The sequence below is a fragment of the Rhodamnia argentea genome, chromosome 4, assembly GCF_020921035.1.
Source record: "Rhodamnia argentea isolate NSW1041297 chromosome 4, ASM2092103v1, whole genome shotgun sequence".
Classification (NCBI taxonomy): Eukaryota; Viridiplantae; Streptophyta; class Magnoliopsida; order Myrtales; family Myrtaceae; genus Rhodamnia; species Rhodamnia argentea.
The window spans coordinates 23552023-23579987 of record NC_063153.1 but is presented as its reverse complement, the minus strand read 5'-3'; the positions used below and the strand labels follow the sequence as shown (position 1 = coordinate 23579987).

General features: G+C 40.4%; 4 protein-coding genes and 3 non-coding genes across 15 annotated transcripts; 2 read left to right on the top strand and 5 right to left on the bottom strand.

Annotated features, from left to right (window-relative positions):
* Positions 1-105: 105 nt before the first annotated feature.
* Positions 106-5155, top strand: LOC115740543. Of its 6 annotated transcripts, none has more exons than XM_030674037.2 (12): positions 111-453; positions 773-967; positions 1086-1170; positions 1323-1398; positions 1595-1771; positions 1858-1960; positions 2136-2245; positions 2336-2425; positions 2539-2619; positions 2847-3662; positions 4344-4648; positions 4788-5155. In XM_030674037.2, exons 1-11 carry the CDS (start codon positions 207-209, stop codon positions 4434-4436), a joined length of 2073 nt encoding a protein of 690 aa, XP_030529897.1. In that variant the 5' UTR covers positions 111-206; the 3' UTR covers positions 4437-4648; positions 4788-5155. The 6 variants fall into 6 exon arrangements, with proteins under 6 accessions (XP_030529899.1, XP_030529897.1, XP_030529896.1 ...); XM_030674036.2 differs by having other exon boundaries at positions 4344-4752; XM_048278339.1 differs by having other exon boundaries at positions 4344-4756.
* Positions 219-22458, bottom strand: LOC115740542. Of its 3 annotated transcripts, none has more exons than XR_007198267.1 (5): positions 22159-22457; positions 19791-21548; positions 19447-19591; positions 18258-19031; positions 219-228 (listed from the first exon to the last, which is right to left on the bottom strand). XR_007198267.1 is itself a non-coding variant. In XM_030674033.2 (5 exons), exons 2-5 carry the CDS (start codon positions 21543-21545, stop codon positions 18385-18387), a joined length of 2514 nt encoding a protein of 837 aa, XP_030529893.1. In that variant the 5' UTR covers positions 21546-21548; positions 22159-22458; the 3' UTR covers positions 17914-18384. The 3 variants fall into 3 exon arrangements, 2 of the variants coding, with proteins under 2 accessions (XP_030529893.1, XP_030529890.1); XM_030674033.2 differs by lacking the exon at positions 219-228 and having other exon boundaries at positions 17914-19031; positions 19447-19540; positions 19574-19591; positions 22159-22458; XM_030674030.2 differs by lacking the exon at positions 219-228 and having other exon boundaries at positions 17914-19031.
* LOC115740752 lies at positions 5727-5818 on the bottom strand. The gene has a single exon (XR_004015397.1). It is a non-coding gene; the product is annotated as a small nucleolar RNA snR60/Z15/Z230/Z193/J17 (small nucleolar RNA).
* Positions 5933-6020, bottom strand: LOC115740754. Its single transcript, XR_004015399.1, has one exon. It is a non-coding gene; the product is annotated as a small nucleolar RNA U83 (small nucleolar RNA).
* On the bottom strand, positions 6371-6474 carry LOC115740753. Its single transcript, XR_004015398.1, has one exon. It is a non-coding gene; the product is annotated as a small nucleolar RNA Z43 (small nucleolar RNA).
* On the bottom strand, positions 8156-13996 carry LOC115740546 (protein LIKE COV 1-like). Its single transcript, XM_030674041.2, has 7 exons — positions 13404-13996; positions 12203-12255; positions 11186-11295; positions 10375-10542; positions 10187-10284; positions 9123-9249; positions 8156-8650 (listed from the first exon to the last, which is right to left on the bottom strand). Exons 1-7 carry the CDS (start codon positions 13554-13556, stop codon positions 8547-8549), a joined length of 813 nt encoding a protein of 270 aa, XP_030529901.1. The 5' UTR covers positions 13557-13996; the 3' UTR covers positions 8156-8546.
* LOC115740547 (dynein light chain LC6, flagellar outer arm-like) lies at positions 11428-22092 on the top strand. 2 transcript variants are annotated; one of them, XM_030674042.2, is made up of 3 exons: positions 11428-11440; positions 16394-16557; positions 16712-17087. In XM_030674042.2, exons 2-3 carry the CDS (start codon positions 16420-16422, stop codon positions 16853-16855), a joined length of 282 nt encoding a protein of 93 aa, XP_030529902.1. In that variant the 5' UTR covers positions 11428-11440; positions 16394-16419; the 3' UTR covers positions 16856-17087. The 2 variants fall into 2 exon arrangements, with proteins under 2 accessions (XP_030529902.1, XP_048134300.1); XM_048278343.1 differs by lacking the exon at positions 11428-11440 and adding an exon at positions 21828-22092 and having other exon boundaries at positions 16323-16557; positions 16712-16868.
* Positions 22459-27965: the final 5507 nt, after the last annotated feature.

Sequence of the window (27965 nt, the reverse complement as noted above, 5' to 3'; positions counted from 1 at the left end):
CATTTTTTTTTTTTTTTGGTCAAAGTTCAATTGACAAGCCAACGTCATGAAAGGAAGACAAATCTAGGGCCAACAAGTAGTCGTTGCCTCCTAGACACGAAACGGAGTCGTTCTTGGAACAGCTTCTACAAAGGTAACGCCCGGCGCGCTACATATAAATACAGCAGTTGAGACTTGAGAAGATAACAGAGTCGAAGCTTGGGCTGATGGCGCGAGGACTCATCCTCACTTCGCAGGCCAAATCAACTTCGACGACCTTCCTCTCTTCGTTCTCAACATGTTCAGTCCGGCTCTTCTCTCGTCGCCGCAGTTTTCGCACTTCCAGCCCTTTCTCTCGCTTCTTTTGCAAGTGTGCTCTTCAAGAACACCACGCAGTACAGGCTATGGCAGCTTACAAGGAGACTTTCTCGAAGCGGATGGCTCTTGCTGGTCTCAAACCCCACCACCGTATCGGTTAGTTATTTGTTTTTATTTCTTGTTGGTTCTCTTTTTTTATTTGGCAATGAGAAATCGGAGTGTTCATGTGAATTTCAGTGCTTTCGGAGGATTTTTCAGCATTGTCTGCGTCGTGTTTGTTGATATGTCTTGCTTAGTCTGACAGCACATTCCATTACTGGGCTTTGTTTTGGGAGTGCCTCGCTCAACCCTTCTCCTTGGTTGAATGAGTACCTCATGACTACGTTTTGTAGATGCTAATCGTGAGTACATTAGAAACTGCTCTTGTTGCTGCTATCTCAAGACACTGAAGATGTTGACTTTTATAAATTTTCAGCTTTGGGGGTCTCCGGTGGTCCTGATAGCATGGCACTGTGTGTTCTAGCTGCTGATTGGAAAATCAGTGGCCTTGACTCTGCTGACAAAGAGAGTGGGTTTATTGACGGGCTGTTGGCGATTATTGTTGACCACAGGCTGCGTGCAGAGAGCGAAGAGGAAGCAAATACCATGCGTGAGCGGGTTTCAGAAATGGGTATGTTTGATCATCTCATCAGTTTTGTCTTTTGTGCAAATTGCATTTGGCATGGTGTTTTTGTTTTAAGCATAAGTATGTTCTGATGGAATTGATGGTTAATGTAGTCCTTTTATAGGTATCAGATGTGAGATTGCCCGTTGTGAGTGGGACGATGGGAGACCAGAGCAAGGAAATTTGCAAGAAGCAGCACGTGAAATGAGGTTTCTATATTGGAAAACTTCTTGTACTTAGTTTGTTATTGGTGTCTCTGGCGCGTTGTTAGTATTTCCTCTTTGAAATTTCTAGAAGATGCTTTAGCCCGATAAAAATGGTTTGTGGAATTAATTTTCCTAATGTTGATTCCAAACTACAGGTACGAAGTGTTCCATAAAGTTTGCATCGAACGGCAGTTTGGCATCCTGCTTCTTGCACATCATGCCGATGATCAGGTCTGTAGTGAATTGTTATGAAATCCACGGCTTATGTGCTTATGAGGATGTTTCATAGTAAAATGTGCGAGTTTCTCTGGGACGTACTATAAACATAAAAGCTTCTGTTTTAGTGCTTGACACTGCAAATAACTAAATTGTAATTCAAAGACTTTTGCTAGAGTTAGGTGCTGAATTGAATGCCAATACCTTACAGGCTGAGTTGTTGGTTATAAGACTGTCACGCAACAGTGGTGTGCTTGGACTTGCTGGAATGGCATTCACTTCTCAATTTTTTGCCAAACACATGTATACTCATGGTGTAGATCCAATGAGAGGTGGTATTCTTTTAGTGCGACCTTTTCTGGATTTTTCGAAGAAGGATATGTACATGGTGAGATGAAAAGAAACTTGGGAATCTACAAACTTCTTTGATTTTATCTCATCATTTTATGCACTAGCAGCATTGACTTTCTTCAGATTTGTCAAGAGAATGAGCAGAAATGGGTGGAAGATCCTTCGAATAGAAGCCCCTTATTCGTCCGTAACCGGATCCGAATGTCCTTGCAAAAATTTTCATCAAGTGAGTTGTCACTGTTGCTAAACCTTTCACACGATCTCATGGAGTTAGACTTCTCTCTGTGCATATAAGTTAGTTTTTCATTAATTTCTCATGACAGGATAAAACCTTTATTTGGTTGAGTTGATGCTGTTTATAACTTTTTAACATCTTCAACAAATGTGGCCCTAAATTTCAGGTGTCTTTAGCTCTGAAGTGCAATCTGTGATTTCTGCTTGCCGAAGAACACGCGCGTACGTTGACAAGATATGTTCAAACTTGTTACATGAGGCTGTAACTGTTATGGATGTGAGCAGCCTATTTGACTAATGATACCTTATTCTTTCTTTGACTTCTGATTGCTATGTGTGAACACCAAAATTTTGTCGCTCATTACAGCAAGGGTATGCTGTCATTGATTTGAAGACCCTCAATCCATCAAAAGTTGAGGACATTTGCCTGGCAAAGTTCATTGCAAATGTTACGCAGGTAATGTGATTCTTGGCATGCTGTACGTAAATAATGCAGTATTTTCATGGTTCTTAGATATATTATTCTGATGTGGATGCTCTAGCTAACAAATATTGATCTCGACCCATCAGTACATCTCACAAAGACACAGACCTATTCGCGGTAACACGTCGAAATTGCTTCTCAGCTATATCCGTAGATCTCCATGCAAGGTAATTTGCTACGTCGACTCGCATTTCTTCTCAGTTTATTACGTGCTTTCTGCAGAAACAACTCTCTTATATGTCCTCTGTTTCCTGAAGAAAATGTATATTCTTTAAGGTTAATCCTCTTTTCTTAAAGCATGTTGGCATGGTAAGACACTAATTTGTCTACTAGTTAGCTCAAGAAGCTCATGGAGTTGTTTGTTTTATTGGAATAATTCTTCTCAATCATGCAGACTTCCCTTACTGCAGCTGGTTGTTACCTTTGCCCAGCTCCTGGATCTAGAGGCACCAAAATCTTAGTTTGCTGTTCTGCTAACTGTCCTTTGCCCTCGAAAGTGGAGTTGTTTTACTCAGGAAGCAGTGCAGAAGAGAAGTATGCTGTCCCATATGATCTAAAGGAAATCATGGATAATGCAAATACAAGTTCAAATCTGTTATCTGAGGATGCATCAGATGTGCATTTTTTGAATGTAACATCTGGATCTGTTCTAGGTGAAGCGAAAAGACTAAACCTCATAAGTGAGTCCACCTATGGAAGTATTCTCATGTTGCAGGAGGAGGAAACAAATCGTTTCAAATTCAAGTCTGAAGTGACACCGGACTATCAACCAAAGTATGCAGTAGAATCTGTTGGTACATCTCACAAGCAATGTCTTCGGCCTGGACAAATGGGCTTTTTCATGAATAGATTTTTTATCTCATGGAAACCATGCAAGGAGGATGTTTGCAGGGAATTTACTCAAGATGGTGATTTGGTTTTAGAACGCTTGGACTATAAATGCAGTTTTTGTAGCCATGGCCATGATATGGAAGCTGAGATACGTCATATGATGGAGTCTGACTGGCTTTATCTTGCCGAGCTGTCAAAATCTCAAAATGCTGTTTCAAGTAGTGTTACAGAGCAAGCTGCAGAGAGAGCAAGCTCATGTCTTGATTATGCAAGGGTATCTGCACGAAGTGTTCTCCAAATGTTGAAACCTATTCCTGTTGCCGCGAGAAGAAGCTTGCCCGTCCTAGTTGATTCTCAGGGACTTCTACTAAGCATTCCGGTATGTTCTTTCTTTACCTAACTTTTCTGTGCTTTTTTCAACGTATGGAAGCAGTACTCTGAAGAAGCCACAGTATTACATGTCGGGCTCAGTCAGATTGCTAGGATCAGCGCCTATCCTTTTTCTGTATTTTCAGTTCCAACTTGGTCTTGCTTTTACTTTGACTGCTAATTCCTTCCATACGTGTCATTTGATGCAGTGTTGTCTCGTATGATCCATAAGTTGATATGCCGGAGTTGCTCTTCTTCCTATTTGATGTCTTCGGATGTTGTTCTTCTCTGTCTTGTATTGACCTTATAGTTTCTTTTCCTTCTTTGGTGTTGTCTTTTAGTCTTTTAGTTCTGTTGTTCATGTCAGCTGCATTTGCATGCTAAATTCACCACGTTTCCACTCGCCCCATCTGAAGCAATTCTTCCTGTAATCTATGCCAGTCATCCCTTCTTACTGGTTTCCTCTCCAGAGCTTGTTGTCTTCTGCTTAAGCTTCTTTCGTGCATTGCAGTTTCCCGTATTGAGTAACATTTAACTTGCAGTCACATTAACTCGAGAGAAACTCAAGTTTCATTAAGCCAAAATAGCATAACGGAGGTTTAATAAACTGATTTTTTTTTCCTTATTCATTTCCATTTCCTATTCATGCTCTATTGCTTTAATCCTGATAATTTGGTTGCTTCTATTCCAGAGTCTTTCTTTCAGGCATTGCCCTTGTCTAGAGATTCAAGCCAAATTCCAACCCAGAGTTCCACTTGGAGGAGGACATAGCTCATTCATCTGACGGTTCTTTTGCTTAATTTCGCCTTGCTTCTTACCAAACATCTGGGACAATGGGCAGTCATGAGGGAGCCAAATGCTTTTCGTTGATGGAGTCAGTCAAATGCCGGCAAATTTCATCATTGTAGAAAATATTTCCACCACGGCTTATTGAAGTTGATAAAGCAGCCTTTGCTATATGCTACAAGGAAAGAATCCAGTTTGTCTTATGTCAAGGTTGGTTTCAAAAAGGGGAATATCAATGATCGTCACTCAGTCGTCCCCCTTCAACTAGATAGAGTTGAAAGCATCATTGACTTTGGAACTCCTTTTGCCTTCAGGTTAGTGTGTTTTTTTTTTGGGGTCAGACCTTCAGGTTAGTTAAGACGTTGTCTTGGGCAAGTCGAAGCAGAATCGACGATCTCTCCTAGTATCTGTACCCCAGTAGCACCCAGTAGGGGAAAGTAACCGTGTTCTCGATCAATGGATGATTCCGATATACTGATTAAGGCTCATAAAATTTGGAAATCGATAATTCCAGTCGCAGTTTTGCTCGCATTGTGATACGTTACTTGTTTTCTGTACCGTCTTCTGGAGGACCAGTTCATAATCCATTAGAGAATTTAACACAGCTTCAATCTGGCTGTTGAGTGGAATAATTTTGAGTACCTTCGAGGTGGAACATGGTCATATCATATCTTATTCAGGAACTCACTTACGGAATTAGTTGATCAGATTCTTTTTCAATTTCCAAATTCCTTAAGCCATTCGGAGATCAAATCTCAAATCTGCCACTAGATGTGGAAAGATTAGTGGAGAGATTATCAAGAAAATCAAATTTCCACTTCTGTTCTGGTCGAGTCTTTTTCTTCAGTGAAATTTGAGCTTTCCAGTACCTGGCACTCCGCTTTATATGAGTTACATAAAGTGGCATGGCGTGCATTTGCTTGAGGATCTTTACCCCAAAAATACTACGTATTTAGCTTAACAAAGCCGGTCCATCCAACATAGCTCATAGTTCAATTTGCTCATGAACCACCCCTGCACTATGACAATTGCATCCTCGTCTCTTATGTCAATGGGTATGAGACGATCAGCACAAACTTCACAACATAAATTTTCCTTGGTCGGTGAAGAAAGTAACTGTAGTACGTTCAGCTAGGGAAGAGATTTGTATCATTAGAAAAAGAACTCATAAAAAGAGACTAAAAATTCAATTTTGCTATCAAAGTTATGCGGGATAAACCTTCTGTCCAAAAGACAAAACAACTCCGATCAGGATTTCCACAAAAATATAAGATTAATACTTCAAGTCGGGGGTCATCAGATAGGAGCGAAAGACTATTGAAATGTTATAATCACGTAGATTATCATCTGAACTATGCTTCTAATCATCACATGACCAACTCTTTCAACAAATCCAAACTGTAAAATCAAAAACCAATTTTAAAAACTTAATACCCACGAAAAAAGAAAGAAAGAAAAGTCGGAAAAAGAAATCAATAAAAGAAACGACGTCGCAGCCTCAGAAGGAAGGCAGTAGAGGTTATGTGTAAATCACGAATTCTCATCCATAAGCGCAAATAGCGCATCTCTTTCATCATCGGCAGCTGTTCAAAACCAACGAAAGTCGCGAACTTGAAAGAAAATATTCACATCCAAAGCCGGCAAAAAAGATGCAGGAGAACTTGCTAAGATCTATAAAAAACCCGAAGAAATTACAAAAGGACAATGAAGATCAATGGCCTCATAGAGAAGATTAGATGTGTCTACACCATTAAATTCAGACATATGCTTGTCTTTGTTTAAAAAAATGCATAATCATCGGCCATCTGCAATGGAATTCACAAACCAGCACGAAGAAAAAAACTTTCTTTTTCAAGAAATCTCACGAACGAGGAGACAAAAAGAGAGAAAAATCGAAGCTTGGTGTTTTCTTTCGGGGAGGGCGGCAAAAAGGGACTCAGAATATGGGTGGTGATATATCAGGATGGTCGGCAAGGCCCCGATCGGAGCCAGTTACGACGAACGAGACCTTTCACACGATACAATCATCACCGTCCCCGAAAAACCATTTCCTTTTTCCCATCAGATCCAATCGAAAACAAAGAGGACGAGGAGCATCAGATGACGCACCCCTAATCGGGAAACAGAAATCGGAAGGAGATAAAGAAGAGAGAGCGAGAGGGGAGAGGTGAACAGCAACAGAGAGAGGGGAGAGCTCGTGGGTTTAGGGTTTCGGTGCGGGCGACTTCGCTTATAAATAGGCCAATTTTTGGGTCTAGGGTTTCTTCTGGACAGGGACTGTGCCGCGCGGGGGGAGGGAACGGAAAACGTCGCCGTTGCAAAGGAGCCTCACCTTGTTTTGGGTTTGACATATTAGGGTTAACAGTTGTCGAATCCAAAAGATAAAAAAAAATTCCAAGGCAAGAGATTCGGAAAATCTCTTAAAACATTTCAATTAAAGGTACATTCTCAGCCATAAATCTTTTCCTTCAAATATTTGGATTTTCTTTGCTGGGAGTTTTGCTTTTCACCTTTTTAAGGTTGGGTTAATACTACGGAAAATCCCAAATTGTTGCATAGACAAAATTTGTCCTAAACTAATTTTGTGGACCACAAGAAATTTCAAACTAGTACATTTGTGATAAAATTCATCCCATGTTAATTTTTTTTATCATAAAAAATCCCAAAACGGTACATCCGTGATGGATTTAATATCACGAAATACTTAAACTAGTACGTCCGTGACAAAAGAATAGTAAAGACCTCAAATTAGTATATCCGTTCACTTTTACGTGTCATCTACTCAGCAATGTGAAGGTAGAATTTAACAAAAATTAATGAGGATAAATCTATCACAAGTATACCAATTTGAGATTTTTTTTATGGTCCAAAAATTAATCTAGAGTAAATTTGTCATAAATAAATCACTTTCAAATTTTTAGTGGTATTAACTCTTTAAGGATTGCACAGAGAATGTGTTTGATTTTTCTAGTATGAGAGAAAACGAGAACATTATTGTGACAATAACCACGGCTCAGCTTAGTTTGCAAAGATCCATATCTCATACATTAATGAAAACTCAATTTGTGGGCGTAGATGTATAAATCAGTCCAAATGACCAACTTGTGAAAGAAATATCAATAGAAGATAAAATGGAATGGCCAGGTTGACTCTTCGCTTGCGGCTCATCACCAGTCGCTCCGGAGACCTCGATAGTCAATTGACGCTCATAAGCCTTCGCCGTTGCGGTTGTAATGACAGTTTTCAACCACAGGCGACCGGGGCTCACCGTCATCACGTGCAAAGGTTTCCTTGGGATGGACAGAGATTAGCCCTCAAAGACAAGAGGAGCTTGACTGTAAGATCCACCCGTCAAGCGGGGACGAAAGTCAACCTTAGTGATCCGACGGTGTCGAGTGGAAAAAGTGGAAAAAGGCCTTTACTCAACAGATAAAAGCTACTCTAAGGATAACATGCTAATCTCTCCCAAGAGTTCATTTAGTCGACCGATCGGATAATTCCTACAAAGAAATGACAAGCCGTGTTCGCCATATTGACATTTGCCCAATTTCAAATGGAATCAGCCCAAATACTTCGTGATTATGATGTTGTGCTGTGACCTTCTATGGAGCTGGGATGATATCCTGTTTTGACCACGCAAAGCAAAACATCAACTTGAACGCAGATATGACCAAAAAAAAATGAAAAAAACTTATCAACGTAGGACACCAAGAACTGTGCAGGAACTTGAACAAACCATTTTGCCTTCCTATCTACGTTGTTGGTTATCTAAGTAGAATGAGCGTAGCAAGGCAGCATTGCACAAGTTTTACTGGTATAGTCCAGAGAGATCTCTCGCCAAACCAAATACTAATTGTGGACATAAGTAATCAAATCGAAAATCAAAGAGCCATTCACCTCTACAAATAATCCCTTTTCACTATATCTTGATAGAACACTAATTCTACATCCTAAACGAAAACCGGTGTGTCATATGCCATCCGACTCTTGTTGCCTTGACCATGAAAAACTGAAACACCCCGAACTCTTCATTGCGTGAATCAATTGATGTGCTGACCCGATCGGATGCGAAAGATGGCAAACTACAGATGAAAGAAATCGTCCACTACTAGTGCTGGCTTCTGTCAGGTCTACTTCTTTCAACTGGCATAATGCGCGAGTCCAGCGCAGAGAGGATCTGAGGCATCGACATTCCTCCAGAAACGACGATTTCTGAAATTTCACATAGAAGAGAGATTAAATTTCAAAACCTATTGCCAGTATTTCTGGCGGAGAGCAGTGGTTGCAGAAAAGCGGCATTTTTTTTTTTCAAATTAGATTGTCCAGGAGATGTCAAAAATATAAAATCATTCAGTCAGAGTGCACATATTCTTCAATGACGAAACCTTATCCTCATGCTGAATAAGGCAAAACATTAGACATCCAAGCATTAAATACATTTGACAATAAGGTACCTCCAAATTATAAAAGTCTGTCCCCTTCTCATTCTTGTTATGGTTCTAAGTATTCTAACTTTGCACGTGGTGATATCCCCAAATTAAGAGATTCAAATGGATCCGCTATCTCAACAAAAGCAGTTAATGAAGTACTTTCAAGGCAAGCTAAGTCAATAAAACATCTCTCAAGCATGGTATGGAAAAGACACTTGCTATGACAATAGGGGAAGTTTTGCATGATTTCTTACCAATCCCTTCACGGACAGAGAGATTTGGTCTGATGATGTCCCTGGAATTAACGAGGAAAATATCGCCAATGTAAAGATGATTCGTGGGGACATAAACAGCGCACAACTCTTCCTCCCCAGAATAATTCTGCATGAGTTAGACAGCAGCAATCAACTTGAAATACTGTACTAAATTGATGAATTCTCGAGGCAAATAAATTAAAGAATTACTTAAGCATAATAGCAAGAGTAAGACCCGACAGGGTTTTCAATAGAAATACAGACAAAATGGATGAGTTTTTCTTCAGGAGTCATGCACCGAGATTCTGAACTTCCTTTGAGTCAATTGTGACAATTATATCAAGACAATGGAGATGCAATATTTCCTGTAATGACAATTTACCTCATAACGGTATACTATTTGAACCCAAATATATTGACTTTTACTTTTTGCTTAATCAAAATGTTGCGCCCGCTATTCTAACTTTTGTTTAATCTGAACCGTCTGATGCGTTCAAAATGTAACATCGACAAGTAGATTAACATATAATTTCTTCATAATTTCATAATAATTAAATAACATTTTAAATCTTGACAGGAAGCAGACAAACAAGCCCCTTAACAACACCCAGCCTTGAAACGGTGGCACGTCAACACAGTAGCTGGCACGTATGAAAACAATGGCCTCTGAAGTACAGTTTCAAACTGAGCCCGACAAGAACAACCAAACCAGACAGCGCTAGCCTAGCAGAATACATCAGCATCAACCCACAACTCATTCCCTTCTCCATCCCCAAAGGTAAAACAATACCAAACACACACACACACCCCCCCTCCTTCCCCGCCCAAAAAAAAGGGCGTAAACTTAACATCAACAGTGGGTGATGTAAAGGCAAGAACTTCGCTTGGAAGTACCACAAAAAAATTGATATAAGGTTCCGTCCTAAGATGCAAGCTTAACATTAAGAAGAAAACCAACAACTTACAACTTGAGCTAGTAAGCAACAACAAATGCAGAAAATTAGGTAATGCTATGCCACGTATTATGCTTTGATAACTGCATGATGCCAGCATCAGTTCCATACCTGCAAAACAACGCATGAAGTGATGAATCCAAATGCATATTCACCGATTCGAGGATGTCTTATGATAGCCACCTCTTTGAATGCTTGAGTGTTTTGATCTGGAATGCGGGGCAAGGCAGGAAAACCAATGAGCTCTACCGAGATCAACTGAAATGTAAATGGCAAAGGAAATAAGCACCAACTCAAACCTGGTGATATAGCAGCACTAATTTGCTTGGAGGCACTGTAAATGTGACGAACAAATGGCATCCGTTTAATGAACCACTCTCCAAGGCTGAGGACAGACGTACCCAACCATGATGACATGAACACCCCAATCAAGAAGATGAAAGTTATGGATGTAACAAATCCAAGACCTATAAAAAAACGGATGGTTGCATTAACTTGACACGTCAAATAGGCATCATGAATGTACCTATGGTACAATCACAAAATTCTGCATTTGATCAGAGTTAAATACATGAATCAAGGTAAAAAATACTTTTCATTCTATGACATTGAATAAAGCATTCTAAGGCCAAACTGTTTAACCTCTGTACATAACCTTTTCTTGAAGAACTAATAACGTAAATGTCACTCCATGAAACTTATTATAGAAAAAAGTTTCTCCTCAATCTGTCCACATGCAGATCAATAACCATTTATGTGTCAAATGAAGCCGTCATCCAAGAGCTCACATATGACCAGTCAGAAACACAGTTTATGAAAAGAGGGTTTCATGTGACAAAACTAAAGACACAAAGGGAACATAAATGAGGATATAAACGAAACCAGAGTATTGATTGAAAAGGTTCATAGTAATAACTACAAAGCATAAGAAGCAACAAAAACCAACTCCAAGACACAGACAGAATTGTTGAAAAGTCCTTCACAACTAAAGCAAAAGAAAAACATAAAGTGGAGTAAACCCGCATATTTTATTCTTTAACAGCAACATAAAAACACAATAGACAGATATCAAACTGTTTATGGTAATATGTTAGGGCCAAAAAACCTCACCGAATATATCAATCCCAAGTTGTGCATATATTGGAGAGAAGAAGCTATCAACAAAGTGTATGAACCACCATGTCACATAGAATGTGATTATAATGGGAAAGAGGATGACACTGCAGGATGCCAGAAAGATGAAAGAAAGCATATGATCAGATCCAAGGGTCAAAGTACTAAAGCAAAAGTGCTACTATCAACACACTCTGACCACATGACTAATTTTATTTTTTTTAACGCACATTTTCATCACTAGAAGGTTCTGTATGGGTACTGTCAAGTTTGTATAGAGAGAACTGTGCTTGCCCAAAGGGTCGATACCATTATGAATTGGCAAGCAACATCTATTGACCATAGGGTATTGAATGTCACAATTGATGAATGACCCAATGATTGTGTCTAACTGAGAACTCACCAAGTCGTTCAAGTTCATGAGATATAAAAATTATGACTCCTGTATAACCTCCTTTAAGATGAATTGTAGGGGTTGTTCTGGAAGGCTTATCCTCCCGCTAATAATTTTCTTTCCCTATCCTTCATTGAAAAGCTAATAAACACTCAACTAGTAGAAGGCAAGTCAAAATATGTCCTCCCCCTAAACAACCCCCCTCCCCACACCCCCTCTCCCCTCCACATGTGCCCAGCCTCGCGATTATGTGTTTGATTTTGAACAAAAAATAAATGTGAAAACTGTCAAAATTAACTATTAAAGTGTGAATAGTAGGATTACGTATTACTCTTGTTCATAATTCCACCCCGCAACACAAACAAAAATAAAATAAAATAAAAGAACCATACAAATACAGCTTATGAATTTATTACGCTATATTGAATAAGGGTCACGACTAAAGTCAAACATCCATGCTATGGCTAAATGCTTAAGACACCATAAAATACACCGAATAACCTAGTCTGCATGATAGCTGACACAATTTCTTCAATGGATAGATAAATTGACTTATTCAAGCAGAGATGAACACCAAGTAGGAATGAAGGAGCTAAAATATGGGTATGGGAATTACATACCATCCAGTCATAAACTTTTTTGAAGCCCAACTCCTAACAACTTTGTATAATGTCTGCATCAAGAATATAAATTTATGTCACCATAAGAAGATATTTGGAAGAAAGTACATCACATCAACAGCACAAAAAAGAAATTACAAAAGGAAAATAAAAAGTCCAAAGTCTGTCAAGATTATGATGAAGTTGTACGTGCACATCACATGGAAGTATCTTTACAGTCATAAGGTCATTCATGAAGTACCATACAACATTGTCTAGTATGTGCCCGTCCCCAAGGGAACTTGCTGCATAATGAAGCTAAATTGGAAGACAATCACAAGCTCCATCAGATTAATCCAATATCTCATGTTGACAGCTATGCAAGAACTGAGCAGGTAGTCTTCCATTGCCACATCATGGGGCAAGAAGAGGAAAAGAGAATACTGACTTATCAGCTGTCACCTAACATGATACTAACAGAACCTTACAAATAATTCCAAATAAATGGAAGAAGGCTAAAGGTCTTGAACAAAATTTGAGCAAGGTCATCAGAACAAGGACAAATGTAGGAATTAGATGGTAGCACAAACACATGGTTCTATCAGACTGATACTATCACTTGAGTACTACACCAATCGGTGTAGCATCCAACACATTAGCGCAATTGTGCAAGTGTTCATGCTATGCTTAGGCTTGGAAAAGGAATCTCCCTCACTAATAGGTTTAGTAAAACTACGAAGTCAAAAATTTCAATTTCTGTAAATCGACGAAATCCAATATGTATCATGTCTGTCAACTACATCAAATTTCTGAAGGCCACAGAATATACAAGCGTATGGAAAATTGGCATGAAATCACAGATTTTTTGCGTAACAAAGACTAGCCCAAATATCACAGCAATTCTTACTTTCGCTAACCATAGGGTATCAAAATCAGCCCAAAAAAAAAAGCTAAAAACCGAAGAAAGAACACTAATTTAACCTAGCTCCACAGATCATCCAGGAAAAATTATTAAAGCAGGTCAAACAAGAACCCAAAGTACCAAAACAAGCTCCAATAGACAGCACAAAGCAACAAAACCAGATTCTCAAAACACCCATCTTTTGAAGCCCGACCAAGCTCAAAACTTTCCCTCAATTCCCTCTAATCTTTGAATCAAATCAAACCACCGAGACTCACAAAACCGCCCGCAAACGAGTCAATCGAGCAGAAAGCATCGCACCTCACGGCCCGTCTGCTGCAGAGACGAAGAGGAAGGAGAGGGCTTCGAGGAGGACGACTCATCGCTCCCGGTATTGGCCACCGGAATAAGGAGCTCCCGATCTCTCTCCCTTTCCCTACTTCCCATGGCGATCGGCGATTTCTCGTCGCCCATCACTCGCAGCTCCAGAGTGACGCCGTCTTCAACCTCAAAAACGCGCAAAGAGGGAGGAGCAACCGAGACGCCCAGTATTGCCAGCCGGAGCAAGAAAGAGATTTTTCAGAATTTTCAAGTCCACGAAACAAAAAGACGCGAGCTTTTCTTCTCTATCTCTCTCTTCTTTGTTGTTTTCGAGCGTTACTCTGTTTCTCGATATTGGGTTTTTCTCTATTGTATTTTCTCAGCACGAATGTGGGGTTGAGTGGCGACTAAGAACATAAGTACAAAAAATAATGCGGAGGGTTTGGTTTTGCATGTGAAGACTCCGAGAAAATAATGTCTCCTGCCACTATTTGTGGGACGGAACATTCAAAGTTCCGGGCTTTGCATTGGCTTTCATTTGGAACTTTTGATAATTCATCCGTTAATTATGTTTTGGGGGGGTGTTTAGAGGGGCATATACTTTGCTGTCGGGTGGGAGTTGTTGAGCTGTAGCCAATCAAGGGTCGCCAGCAAATTGTTGCCCCCATGTTTTGGCCTAATCCCTCAACTTGCAAAGTGCTACGTTTGGATTAGAATTGGAATTGGACGCAAAACTTCGGGATCGATTGCCGTTCTGATCGTGCTGCTGCTGATCTTATGAAACCCACAGTCATGGCTCATGAGGTTTAAGAACAGAGTTCGAATATCCTCTGCTCCGCGATGAGCTGACTTCAGAAAAATCTCTCTCTCTCTCTCTCTCTCTCTCTCTCTCGAGGCATTCGTGTTCATTTATTGGTCAGCATTTGTGTGCCGAGGGAAAGTTGGAACCGAGTCAGGAATGAAGAGGGCAAAGAGACAAAAGGGACACAAGGCTGGTCCGGCCTTGCAGCGAACTAGGCCCGGGGTTGTTCCGGGAAGAGCTCTTGCTTTTGGGCATGTTGGTCGGAGGAGGGAGAATCTTGAGTAGACCTGGGCCAGAGCTTTTGAGCCCAAGATCAAACCCATCATCATTTGACTCCCTCCCTTTCCGTCGTCCAATCCCTTAATCTGCACTGGGCCTTGAAGTCTTCTTCCAGCACTCAGCAGTAGACAACACAGGCATACACATTGTGTAAGTGTGGGGAATTTGGAACCACTCATTAGCTGTACGCTCGACGGATTCAAGGGTATCTTCAGATTAGACAGACCCCGATCATTGCCGGTCGACCCCGAAGGACCGAAATGGATGGATTCAGGCAAGCAATAAACCAAATCGGCTCGGGACCGGCCCAATCAACTTTGCACATAAATTTAGCATTCCTGTGATCATGAGGGCTCGAACAAGAACTTTTTTGGGCTTGTTGATGGTCTCCCGTTTAGATGCTCGGCTTAAATAGAGGAAAAGATGACCTCCTGCCAAAGTGCCAAGGCAGTATTCATCTTGAATTCGTAATCTAAGGGTGGGCCAGGGATCCGGTTTTCCAAAAACAAAAGTAAGCTAAAAGCCAGATTATCCGTCCAAGGTTCCTTTGACCGGACGGCCCGTTCGTCGTGTTACCAGCCGCCAATCGAAGCGGTACCACGTAGCCGGTGCTATCGGACACACCGTCCTCTCCCATTTGCTGAATCATGAGAATCTGATTTTGGTCGATCGGTTACCATTCAGAAGGGGAAAAAGATAAATTTGACAGGTTGGTGGAATCTCAGATCGTGGAGACAGTCCCAGCTCCCCACGACTCCTCTCCTCTTCCCACAATTTTAGCTCAATCCTTAGGACATGTCGATGCGTTCGCCGCTCAACATAATTGCCGGTATAATTGACGAGTTGCGTCCGAAATCACCCTCAAGCTTCGACATAATGTCCGCCATGATCTTGTTTAGATCACAGAGGGTTTCGAGGAAACACTGCCGTTAATCTTCTGATTTAGAGCGTCGGGTAGGTATTAATGACACGGTATTCGTAATTAAACACCGGACCGAGATAGTTCAGTAAGGTATCATTTTGGCTTGGGGACAGAAAGATGGGATTGAGCTTTCGGGGCCAAAGGGACTGAAAAAACAGAAGAAAGTAACAAGAACAGGAGAAGACTGATATTAGCAGTGCGCAGTAGACTTCCACTATCAAACATCTAATACGTAAACCACCTTAATTTGATCACCCAGATTCGCATGAAATATTTGGTCGACAACGATATGATGCAGTTGATGACATGGCATTTAAGATGAGGATGAAAAAGAGTAAAAGTCAAATGATCATGTTTTAAGATAGAAAAACTATTTTAATGACTATCTATGCTATCCAATTATTCGACCTAATGAACTCGTCCATGTAGATTGTATACATACAAGATAATAATAAATAAAAAGAAGAGTAGAATTGACGCGATTCCTAAAAATGAATGGGTTAATATGGGTGGGAATAAATGAACTTGTCAATACTCGCGGGCGTGTCTCGTTGTCCTCGGGCGACAATTGATGCCCGGTCTAACGATGAGCAAACATCATGCCAATGAGTCTATATGTACAAGCGATGATCGATCGACACAAATTGGTGTTGATGACAAATGACGAAATCCCAAAATTTATCCGCAGAGGGACGTTCCGTAGGAAGGAGAAGGGGAGCTGGTTCGAGAAATTTTGGGAAACAACCAAAAAACAGGCGAATGAACACAAAAAATAATGGCAGAAAGTGGGAGAAATGTCTACGGGGTTGGGAAAGAGATCGGAAGATGCGCAACCGGACAAAAACGACAGTGCACCCCGAAAGTTTGAAACTTTGAACTGTTCCCGTCATCTACGCTGTATAAATCAGTCTCCTCGAGCTCCAATCCTAAACAAAAACGAAGTTTCGGGTCTTTCTGCGCGTGGAAAGACCACAGAGCGAGAGAGAGAGAGAGAGAGAGAGAGAGAGAGAGAGATGTTGGAAGGCAAAGGAATGGTGAAGGAGACAGACATGCCGGAGAAGATGCGGAGCCAGGCCATGGCTGCTGCCTCTCGAGCACTCGATCTCTTCGATGTCTCCGACTGCATCTCTCTAGCTGCACACATCAAGAAGGTCACTTGCAGAAAACCCACCAGAAAAATCAGCTTCTTCTTCTTCTTCCTCCATCTGTTTTTTCTCTTTTCCTGTTTCCATGAAAGTTGATTTTTGGGTCTCCAGTTCTCATCAATTTTTTTTTTTTTTGTTCTGGACTCGAATTTGATAGCAGGAGTTTGACAGGGAGTATGGGAGTGGATGGCAATGTGTGGTGGGCTCAAACTTTGGGTGTTACTTCTCTCACAAGCAGGGGACTTTCATTTACTTTTCCTTGGAGAAGCTCAATTTTCTCATCTTCAAAGGAGCCTCTTCTTAAAGAGAGAGAGAGAGAAAGAGAGAGAGTTGCAGGGATCTGGAGAATTATGTAGATTTCCTAGATTAGAGATTCATGATGATGAGGCTTTTCGTGTATGTATCATATGGCAATGCCAATAGACTTGCAGTTGTAATTTATTCCTGACCCACCTTTTGTTCACAGATGCTTTGCTTCAGAATGTATTGCAGGCACAGATGTTTGTACCATAGTTTTACTTTGGTATTAAGGATCAGAGTCACCCACTCGAATGAAAACAACATGTGCTGGACCTCATCGGACCTTAATCATGGGTCAGGCGGCCGGATGGACGGCGAGCATGAAAGGGAACTCCTTTTGGTCCATTGAATGGGGCATGATCGAACTTGGTCGGAGTCGAAACGTGCACAATTTGTTGCGCAAAGCTTTCTTTGATTAGCTTCTTTCTGCCGTGAGAACTTCGGACAAGATGGACCACCGCCCCTTTTGCAGTTGATCAGATCCATTAATGCTTCTGTAGACTAAACAGCAATGAAAACACAAAGAGAACACATTTCACTATGGTCCTTCAGTCTGTTCAAACCTTACAAGAAATTTTAGTATCATATTCATGGAAGAATGGAAGAATTTCTTTTTCTGTAGTAGTGAAGTCGACATCACGCACTATTAGTTGCTTCTAGCAGATTGGGTTTACATTTATGAATACATATATTGCTAATGTAAATCCGCCACATCATCCTTAATAATTGGTTAATCGCTGATCATGATAATCCCAAGGATTAAGAGCATTATCCTTCTCATACTTGATTAATCCCTTTTCTTATGCCATCAAGATACTCACTTTCTAGAGCAAGACTTTCCTAGGGGTAGGCCAATTTGCAATTGAAACGTGGAGAAGCTATCCTGACCTAATCCATCAAGACCAGCAAAACTGTGACTGAAGACCCTTCGGAACTCGATGGAAGTAAAGTTCAAGACTTCCATTTACAACTTAGTGCCCAAAAATCCATCCTAGCTAGTTTTGAAGTCACAGATCAATCATGCAAGAGAGAGAGAGACAGAGAGAGAGACAGAGAGAGACAGAGCAAACTTTGACTTGATAGTATTTCTTTGAGGTATCAGATAGTATCCATATCAAGGTCACCTGGACCAGAAACTCAAACAGAACAAACCTCACATGTTTTTGCCATCCCATGTTGGGCTAAATCCTAAATGGGTAGCTTCACGTATACATGACTCTTCTCAGACTCTCTTTTTTTTTTTTTTTTCCTTTCCTTTTTCCCTCCTTTTTTACAGTGGCAATTTGCATACAAGGACATATCCATTTACAAGCAATGGTACAGTCGAATGTTCTGCAAAAGACCAAAGGCCAAGGACTCTGAATCCTCTTAGCACACGTCTATAAATCCTTGACCCTTCCTTTGACTTTTCGGTTTCAAGAGACCAAACTTACTCGATTTCACCATCATTGTAGAGCTGAAGATCACGCTCATGGGAAGCTTCACGAGAGAAAATAGTCGAAAAGAAAGGACCGAGACCGACCTATCAAATTTTCACTCGCAATGTAGATTGCTGAGCTCTTCGACCGCTTCCTCGATCAACCAACTGAAAAGAACATTTTCAATGTCGTTAACAACCTGTTCGGCATCATGCAAAGAGTACCCGTTCCTCCATCCCGATTCCCATGTTCCGTTTGCCATGCGTTTGCTCCATATATCTCTCTTAAGCACTGCATAGAGGCCATCCACGGAAAGTTTAGCAGAGGCAAACTTGCAACAGTCGTTCAGATCGTCGATTCCGTCACAAATCTCTTCCAACAGCTTGTCCATAGAAATGCAAATCCTGGAGGTCCCTTGAAGGGTTGTTAACAGGAAATAAGACTTTTGGCAAGCCTGAAGGCTTTTGTGGTCAATGAGTTCTCTCGCGAAATCCAAATAGAGTCTCTCATCAGCCGATCCAGAATAGGACTTCTCATAGCCCTCAAGGACTGTTGGACATTGCGCGGATTCAAAGAGCTCCTGTGCATGAGCAACAAATGATGGGTCGTTCAATAGGATAGCTTTCACGTAGCATCTTCTTTTATAGCTCTCCTCATGTTCACTTTGCGAGATGTGATCACAGGCTTTTGCAGCTGAACCAGCGTCTCTTTCGTATTGGAGGGTTGGAAGCGTACTGTTATTCTGGCCATTGCTGAAATCCTCTGCATTGAGAGAGAGAACATAAGCAACTTCATTATGCATATGAAGGTTCATTTATAGAGTTTTAGAGAACCATCTGAATCTCAGAAGGTACAAACCCATATTTGCAGAGATAAAATACTAGCTGAGCTGAAAGACAAAAACCATGATGCGTGTATTTTCACGTTCAATCTTTGTTAAAAAAAGAAGAATGAACTAGATTACTTATATTGTCAACCGCAAAAGGTCTCTTTATCAGAACAGTCAAGATCTTGAAGGAAAACCACATTAAACAATCCTTCGGCCCAAACAAAGTTTTAGACAGAGGTCTTGAATCATATTTGTTTCTTCAACCATACAGTACTGGTAAATCACCACATACAGGAAATTTAACACGATGTTCACACAAAACGGAACACAGCATAAAGAAGGTTTTACCTCCAGCCTCTAGATCCGAGGCATTTTCGTTCTGCAGCATAATTTGTTGATCCACATGGCTAAAGATAGCCTCAATCTGAACAGAGTTAGTTTCGGTGCTAAGATCAGTCTTCCCTCCGTGGTCTTTACATTCTCTGTCATTCATCTGCACAAATAAGAGCATGGGGAATCACATGGTGAATTAAGCGTTAGCATCTATTATGCCTGTCATATGAGTTCAGCCTTGTAATCTTCCACCAGTATGAGGACCAAACAGTCATACAGTGATGAAACGAAGATTACTTAATCTGAAAAGCCTAATGAGCTACAGAGCCATAGCTGAACAACTATAAAATGCAACCTACCTTGGATGGTCTGAGCTCTTTCTTCTCCCTCGCCGGCTTTTGCTTTGTCCTCTGAGTCTGAACCCTTTTTAGATCATCCTGGTTACAAGGCAAAGCATGTGTAACAGGTTTTGATTTGGTCTTCAAGTTAGTACCATGTTGAGGAGATCTATTCTTCTTTCTGTTTACTTCAGTTTCAGGATTCACAAGCTTTGCACTGGTGACCTTGGTAGTATCCTGAGACTGTGGACTACTTCTAGACTTCGAAACCTCCTTCTTCATTTCCTTTTCATTTTCACTGGGTCTCTGGCCAATTGCCTCTTTTTTGAGTGGTTGCTCGCTTGCAGGGGCAGGTCGTTTCGTCTTCTTCAAACTTTTTCCTAATATTTTTTCCTTGGTTGATTTTCTATCATCCTCCTTGAACTTCTTTTCTCCTCCTCGCTGGGTAGGCCTAGTGACTGAAGTGTCTTCCTCTTCTTCCATGGTATTCAAGTTTTCACAATTCTGAGCCCCTCCTGTCGGATCCATTGGTTTTGAAGCATGTTCTTCTTTCAATTTCACCATCTTGAGCATTGATTGTGGGTTTGAGACTCCATCTCTCTTTGAAAGGTTCTCCTTTGCTTCTGAGTACGGTAAGCTGATAGGCATCATAAGCACGATAGGAGGAACATCAATTACAGGGCACTCCTCGGAATCGCATTCATCGAAAAGCTGTGAAAGAGGTTTCATCTTTCTAGAAATATTGCTTCTCAAAAGCCTTTTAAGTTGCATGGTATCAACTATTTCTCTGAGTGTACTCTGCGCCATATCAATGTTTTGAACTTTATTCTCAGGCTTCTTCATCTTCGGAATGACTCCATTGAAAACAGGCCTCTCCTGAAGAGAAGAATTATGGGGCTCCAACATTTTCCTTGGAGGGCTCTTAGCTAATTTGAAAGGGAACTCTTCCAAACCCATGAGCTTGGCAACGACACTCGGGGATTTTGCCTTTTCCCATGACGTCGCAGATGGAAGTGAGGAATTAGTGAAATCAAGGCTGTCACTACGAACTGTCGAAGAATGGCTTGAGCTAGTAGACGGCATACTAGAAACCGAGTCAGTGTTTCGTCGATGAAAATAATCTTCCCCTCCATACACAGGGCTTGGCAGCAGATTTTGCCTAGCAAAGCTCTCTCTTATCACTTTCCTGAGCTCTTCAACATCATTTTCTGAAGATCCATCACCCAAGAGTTGTGGCTTCTTTAATCCCAAGAATCGATCTCTATCTTCAAATAGGTCAGACTTCCTTTTCCCAAACCCCATCTCATCTCCTTGTGCACCCTCAGAATTCTCTTGTTTTTGCTTCAACCGAGCCACATATTTCGTAGACGCTTGCAGCTTCCCCAACATCGCCAGAGACTCCTCCAGATCAAGAGCTCCTTTCAACAAGTCTTTTGCAATGTTATCTTTGCACTGCCCCTCAAAGGTTAGCCCCTTTGACCATGTTTCTATCATCTTATTCAGCTTCTGAACTCCCCTGGACACCTCTAGCAGCTGAAAGGAGGTTGGTCCTCCGAATTCTTCCGCCGTCCGTCTCATGACCAGTTCTTCCCTCTCTGTCGTGCGTGCCGAGGACTTATTCGATTGTTTTATTATGCTCCGTCGTTCGATACTCTGCTCCATCTTGCGAGAACTGGTCTTGGATCTTCTGATTGCCCCACAATCTACAACTCCCTTAGGATCATCGCATGTGACAAAGGACCTATACCCAATTGATCTCCGACTGTCTTGAGGCATATTCTAATTAACAAAGTGCCAATAACAGATGTAAGGCTCGAAACCTATAACCAAACCAGAAGATCCCGGTAAATGGTCTTAAGATCCCTAAACATAATGTGTCAAAAAAGTTGGCCACAACAGACAAAACCGAGAATTGCTTCCTCTTGTCTGGGATCAGAGATGTTTCAGAAAGCTTATCCCTTAGTACTAAGCTGTCATCACGACATTTTACACAGTTTCTTGAGCATCAACATCTCCTTCAGAAACTTTCAGCGATGACCAGGGAAGCACAGAGAGAGAGAGAGAGAGAGAGAGAGAGAGAGTGTGTCGAAAAGATTGAAGTAAAATGCCCAGAAAAGGATTTCTAGTGACAGTGCGAAGAACTGAACACATTAGCACTCAAAGTAACAAAATGGCAGCAAGAAGATCATTTTTTTTTTCCCAAGAAGAAACTGCATAAAATGCCCTTTCTCAGAGGCTGATCAAACCAAACTCTCTCCCCTTCAGCATCTGCATGAATCATACACACACCAACCAAGTCACAAGCAGAACAAACCAGGACAGAGAGAGGCCAAGCGAGCAAAAAACTTGCTTGTTTAACAATGGAGGTGGATTTCAGAGAACTTCATACCGGCGCCAGAGCAAAGAGAGCCTCTCAGATCCAATCCAAAGACCAGAAAGATGACGGAGGAGGAGGAGGACGAGGAGGAGAAGAACACCAGAGCCGGTGCATTGACTCCAAATGGGTGAAACCCACACGAGATTTTTCAAGGTGAGAAAAAAAGAGAAAGAGTACAGATTTGGTGATCTTTGTTTAATGGTCACAATTATTAATGAGCAAATCTGAAATGAGATTGCTCAGATCGTTATTATTGTTTGAGGTCAATTGGGTGCATTTGATTCTTGTCGGACGCTTGTTTCAGAGCACCAAACCAAGCAAACCAGCTCCACTTACAGTTGAAAAAAGCAAAAAAGGAAATTTTGCCATAAGATCAGCTCCAATTTGCATGACCACACAAAAGTTTATAACATCAACCACAAATAAATAAATAAATAAATAAATAAATAAATAAATAAGTACACCGGAAGTCCCGAAACTAGTCATGAAAGTGCAATTTAGTCCTAAAATTTTCAAAAAATGCAATCAAGTCCTAAAACTTATCACAAAAGTGCAATTGAATCCAAAAACTTTCAAAAGATATAATCAAGTCCAAAAACTTGTTATAAAAGTGCAATCGAGTCCTAAAAACTTTTAAAAATTGCAATTTACGAAACGATTTGATTTCACAAATTTAACAAGTTTTATGACTAGATTACACTTTCTTGACAATTTTAAGACTTCTAACGCACTGATCCAAAACTAATATATATAGATCATTGTGAGACTGTGCACTCATGGGAGCCTAGCTGCTTGACCAAGTCATGGAGATTTTCTCTTTTTCTCATATATTTTTTGTTTAAATATTCATTTTTGTGATGTCTCGCTCCTGTGTAAATTAATTGTTTTAATTTCTCAATGTTATTCTTCTCTGATCCAGTCAAAAGAATATTTGCACTATTTATATGATATATTCCTTCAAAGTCCTTGATTGTGATCCATTCAAGGCTGGAAATATTATTTTTTCCTCCTTCTCTCTTTGACATACACATAAACATTGTTTTTAGATTTTGCTAATTCGATAACCGAAAGACTTGGAAAAGAACCCGTTCTGTGCAATGGCAATAAAAGAACCCGTTTTGTGTTATTCGATAACAATTTGAAGAGTGTAGACGCTAGTATCATAGGTGCGGAATTCGATTCGCTCTGCAGAGAGGCGGAGCAAAAATCAGAGAGAGGGGAGTTAGAGATTGGACAGATAAAAAAAATACTTAATTAAAAAAACTAGTAAAAATGTTTGGCCTTACTTAGTAATAAATTGTTCACCGATCCGGGGTGGCCTCGCTTTTAAATGCCATCACAGGATTCTTGCAATTGATAGAAGCTGGTCTTGTAATTCTACCTTTTCGGTGCTTCCAATTAATGATATTCAATACCCAAAAAGTGATTTTTTTTCTATAATTTTTCTTTTCAATTTACCTCTTGTCTTATCTAATTTCCTGGTCGTTAGTGTTGGTTAATTCTTAATTACAAGGTCTGAAAATCTGAGTTTTGGGACTTAATTGCTGCACCTACTCGTTCAGACTCTAAGCCCCACAATGTCCCTGACATGATAATTTAACAATTACTGTTGGTAACAAAGGACAAACCTATTGCACACCTTGATATAGCTCAATAATTATATTTAGGCAGGCTTATTATATAATAAGCTCCTATGGTTTGCCTACAACAACAACAACAATAATAAAAAAAGGCAGGATATTGCGTAATCTAGGCTCCACTGCTCAAAAGTTCATGTAACACATGGAGCCGAGGCAGAGTCAGGGATTTGTCATTTGGTGCCCACTGCCTAGTAATGACAATTACAAAAGCCAACACACAAGTGTGTGTGGGCCAACAGATTATGCATGAGAGAGGGGGAGAGAAAGAGACTCGCAGGTAATTTGTGACCAAAAAAAATTATTACATGATACATTCAACCGAGGATAAATTGATTGCTTTTGTGTAATTAGCACGAGAGAAATTACGGAAAGAGCAAGGAGTTAATTTTGTTTTGGCTGAATAAAAAAAATACTAATTTTCTTGAAATCATCAAATATTGATCTGGATACGGACATTATATGTGTCATAGCTTTCGTGCGGTGCTCACTCGAATGTCGTGACTTTTCAAAAATGTTCGCTTGAGTATCGTAATTTTTTAATCGATCGCTTTAGTGCCACGACTTTTTACTAAAAAGATGCACTCAAGTAAAAGTCATGACTGGTCAAGCGATCGATCGACAAATAATCTACATGTGAAGGTTTTGGCACTGGTGCTGTCCCTTTTTTCAAAATTCGCCATCAAGCGGTTATGCGATTTATTGCTTTGGTGCCAAAATGGGACAGAAGAGAGAGGAAAAAATTGATACGGATTGGGAATGTTAATGAGGAGAAGCAATTGCTCCTTCCAAATAATGCAAACGTGTTCCTGGTTAAACCTTTGCAGTTTCTTCAAGCAATGTCTTGCAAGTTGGTCCTAGAAGTTTTTGTTTGCTTTTGGCTAGACAAGTTGGTTCCCACACAAGGCCTCCTGAACATTTTGACCAATACTGGTTTCTAAAATTTCCACCTTGTAGTACGACCAAATTAACAATTCACATTCAAGTCCATGTCACTGGAGTGCCCTCACAGTCTTCAAAATTGCCCAACCACCCACAATTAAAGAGGTGGAATTTGGAGTGTGCCTCCGTTAATTTTTTTTATTAAATGGGAATTACTTTTGCGGTAATGCAATAAAGGCAGGGTATGGACATGGGATGATGTCTGGCCATGGAAGTACTTTCCTCCTTCAAATTTCAAAATTCCCTGCAGAATTCATTCCAGGTGGGTCATCCAGGCTTTGGGCAATGGCATTGAATGCAGTCCCCTCTCTCTCTCTCTCTTCTCACTGTAATGTTTGGTAAGCTATAATTGTCACTAGATTTGCTCAGAATCCTTGGAGCAAAGGATGTAGAAATGTGGATGCAGCAAGAGGCTTTGCTGGATATGGTACCAGACAAGGTTAGGTGCTACATCCAACCACCTTACTAAATAGGGCAATAGTAGATGGGAACATGCAATGATGCGAGTGCAAATGCGAAAACAAAATCCTTCTTAGCACCACTCCTCTTCTGTATGGTTTTTGTGGTAAGGAAAATCACGGAGGGTGAAATTTAAAGATCCGCGGTTGGAACTTGTCGGTTTCGCGAGGTTTCTTTTTCTTTGGGCTAGTAATGGGATGAAGACTCTGGCCTGATATGTTGTACTAGCTTCTGTCATTTCTGCATTGATTTGTGGTAGACAAATTTCATGTGGAAACCAGCCAAATGAGAAATTAAAGGAAGCCAAACAAAGTGAAGAAGAAGTTGATTTGCAAAGTTCACTTATACAGAGCTACATGCCAAAGTGAAAAAAAATATGTATGTTCCAAAAGCACTAATGCAATCGAACGGGTTCTGATTTTGATCTAACTTTAAAAAGTTACGACTCTTTAAAATTAACGTTTTTATCAATTTTGTTGGCTCTTTAGTAGACCAAAGGAATGCTGAAAAATGCAAATGAAACTACTCTTCTCCACCATCGTGCATGTCTCATATGGAGTTCCATGGATTTGAGTCTGAAGTGCATCATTATTTACTAGACTAAAGAAAGTGAATTGCTCACGCTGTGGTGTGGTGGTGTTTTTCGGCCGAGATGGAACATCATTCATGCGAAAAGAATTCGAAAATGCCTAAAGTTTTTCTTTTCATGCATTGCATCTTGCGTCTCCACATCTGTCCTTGAATTTCAGAAGGGCATCTTGAGAGGCCGAGGAGGCAAAAATGAACTTCTCTATATCCTGTCATGGAAACCGAACCCGTCTTGTTCACGGTTGGACCTTGTCGACAGGATTGATTTCTGTTGACCATTCGCGGATGCACCGTCTATAGATTAGTTTAAGCAATTGGAGTCATCTTCGATATCCTCTCGCCGAGTGGCTGCACCGCAAAAAAACCTAACATAATGGAAGATGGGTAAATCCTGTATAATGCACAACATCAACCACAATATTCAACCTTCGAGTAGATTCGCGGAAATTCGCATTGAAAACTTCAAGTTGAAAAAATTTCACGATCGTGAGGATAATATAGGGAAATAGAGTAAACAATTTACAGATAAAATTGACATTTCTTTACTCAGATATATATTGATTAGTGCTTGCTCAGATTACAGCAACGGAGAATAAGTTTTGAAGAAGACAACCATGAAGAAAACTTTGACATGTGATGGGTGTGGAAGAAGAGGCAAGGGTAAAAAAAAAAAAAATTGTTTGAAATGGAGGTGGGTAGTTTTGTCTTTTAGTAAAATCGTAACAATAGAAAAAAAATAAAAAAATAAAAGAATAATCTTATGATGTTAAAAAAGGAATCCACGACGGAAAATGTAGTCACTTTATTGTGATAGAAGTGTCGGGAGCCGATAAAGGGTGGAAATAATGCAAGCTTGGAATTATCTGCAAAAGAAAACTATTAACTCGACATGTGGTGTTAAAACCTATCAATTGGACGATGCCCCTTAATTATTTAGCATTAACTGATGCATTTCGTTCGATTATGATGGATGCATTCTTCAAAGTTTGGTGAAATTCTATATAGATGAAAAGAGGGATGATTGCTCCGGCATATTTCATTTATGGCGCGCCAAGGTATGTTACTTTCGCACGAACAAAATCGCAACAAGATCACGCATGTCATTGGTGCCAGGCATTCATACATGTGCCTAAAGTCAATGACATGGTGGTATTTCACGTAAAACGGTTATCGCTCTTTTAGCGATTTTCGGTGAAAATTGACTTGAATAGCTATATTAAGCTACGCGCAACGGTTTAGGACTAAAATTGGCAAAAATTGAAAAGTGTAAAACTAATTGGCATCTCTACGACGGGTTTACACTGATTAGGTAATTTTCTCAACTTGTATGGGTGGGCCACCATTTGACGAGATGAACACAAAATCTCGCAATTCTTTTATTTTTCCGGATTGGGTACCCTAAAACCTCTTGTACATGTTAGGGTTGAGCATGATGGACCAACTAAACCAGGAATCGCCCGTACCACACCGAACCAACTGGTTTGGTTCGGTTTTTCGAGGTTCCGATTCGGTTCCCGGTTCCATAAAATCGAAATCGGTTGTAGTCGGTCCGATTCTCGGTTCCGGGGGGAACCGGACCGAACAATATTTTTGTTAAAAAAAATCTAAAATCTAAAGCTAAACTTAAATCTAAGATGCTTAGGATGTTTGGTATGACTTCCGAGTTCATCGATGATGCGATGCAATTAACGAAAGATGTCCAGTGCATATCTCATTAATGAGAAAAAATTAATGACAAATCACAAAAGAAAAAAAGGCCCGTCCCAGCACCATCCAGTCCAATTCCCGATTTTAGAGTGGGATAGGTTAGGACCGAGAACCGATCACACTCTAAAAAAAAAAAATCATGCATCATGCCTTTTGTTTAGTTGCTTCATTGATAAACTATTTATTTGTCACGCAACGACACATAAAGTCCTTTTTATCGTTGTTAATGTCCTTTTAGAAATGAACAAAATTTTTTTTTTTTTTTTTGGTCCAAGAAATGAACAAAACTTACACGCAATAATTTCAACAAAGTATATTAACCTTGGATCAGCGCAATTGGTTGGGCAGTGGGGAATTTTTAGCTCGGGAACTGAATTTCACCTGTTTTTTTTTCTTTCCTAATCTACCCTCTCTTCAGGGATAATCTCTGCTCCCATCTAGAGTAAGGGCGAGCAAGGCGGATCGATCGAACCAAAAACCGCCCGA

Excerpts from the sequence above, each read along its gene's own strand:
- LOC115740543 (XM_030674037.2), top strand. The coding sequence starts at position 207 with ATGGCGCGAGGACTCATCCTCACTTCGCAGGCCAAATCAACTTCGACG. Across the intron at positions 968-1,085 it reads TGAGCGGGTTTCAGAAATGG|GTATCAGATGTGAGATTGCC; the intron begins GTATGTTTGATC and ends GTCCTTTTATAG. Across the intron at positions 1,399-1,594 it reads CACATCATGCCGATGATCAG|GCTGAGTTGTTGGTTATAAG; the intron begins GTCTGTAGTGAA and ends AATACCTTACAG.
- LOC115740546 (XM_030674041.2), bottom strand. The coding sequence starts at position 13,556 with ATGGGCGACGAGAAATCGCCGATCGCCATGGGAAGTAGGGAAAGGGAG. Across the intron at positions 11,296-12,202 it reads AAAAAGTTTATGACTGGATG|TGTCATCCTCTTTCCCATTA; the intron begins GTATGTAATTCC and ends GGCATCCTGCAG. Across the intron at positions 8,651-9,122 it reads CTCTGTCCGTGAAGGGATTG|AAATCGTCGTTTCTGGAGGA; the intron begins GTAAGAAATCAT and ends GTGAAATTTCAG.
- LOC115740547 (XM_048278343.1), top strand. The coding sequence starts at position 16,420 with ATGTTGGAAGGCAAAGGAATGGTGAAGGAGACAGACATGCCGGAGAAG. Across the intron at positions 16,558-16,711 it reads TAGCTGCACACATCAAGAAG|GAGTTTGACAGGGAGTATGG; the intron begins GTCACTTGCAGA and ends ATTTGATAGCAG.
- LOC115740542 (XM_030674030.2), bottom strand. The coding sequence starts at position 21,545 with ATGCCTCAAGACAGTCGGAGATCAATTGGGTATAGGTCCTTTGTCACA. Across the intron at positions 19,592-19,790 it reads AAGAGCTCAGACCATCCAAG|ATGAATGACAGAGAATGTAA; the intron begins GTAGGTTGCATT and ends TTATTTGTGCAG. Across the intron at positions 19,032-19,446 it reads CTCGGATCTAGAGGCTGGAG|AGGATTTCAGCAATGGCCAG; the intron begins GTAAAACCTTCT and ends CTCTCAATGCAG.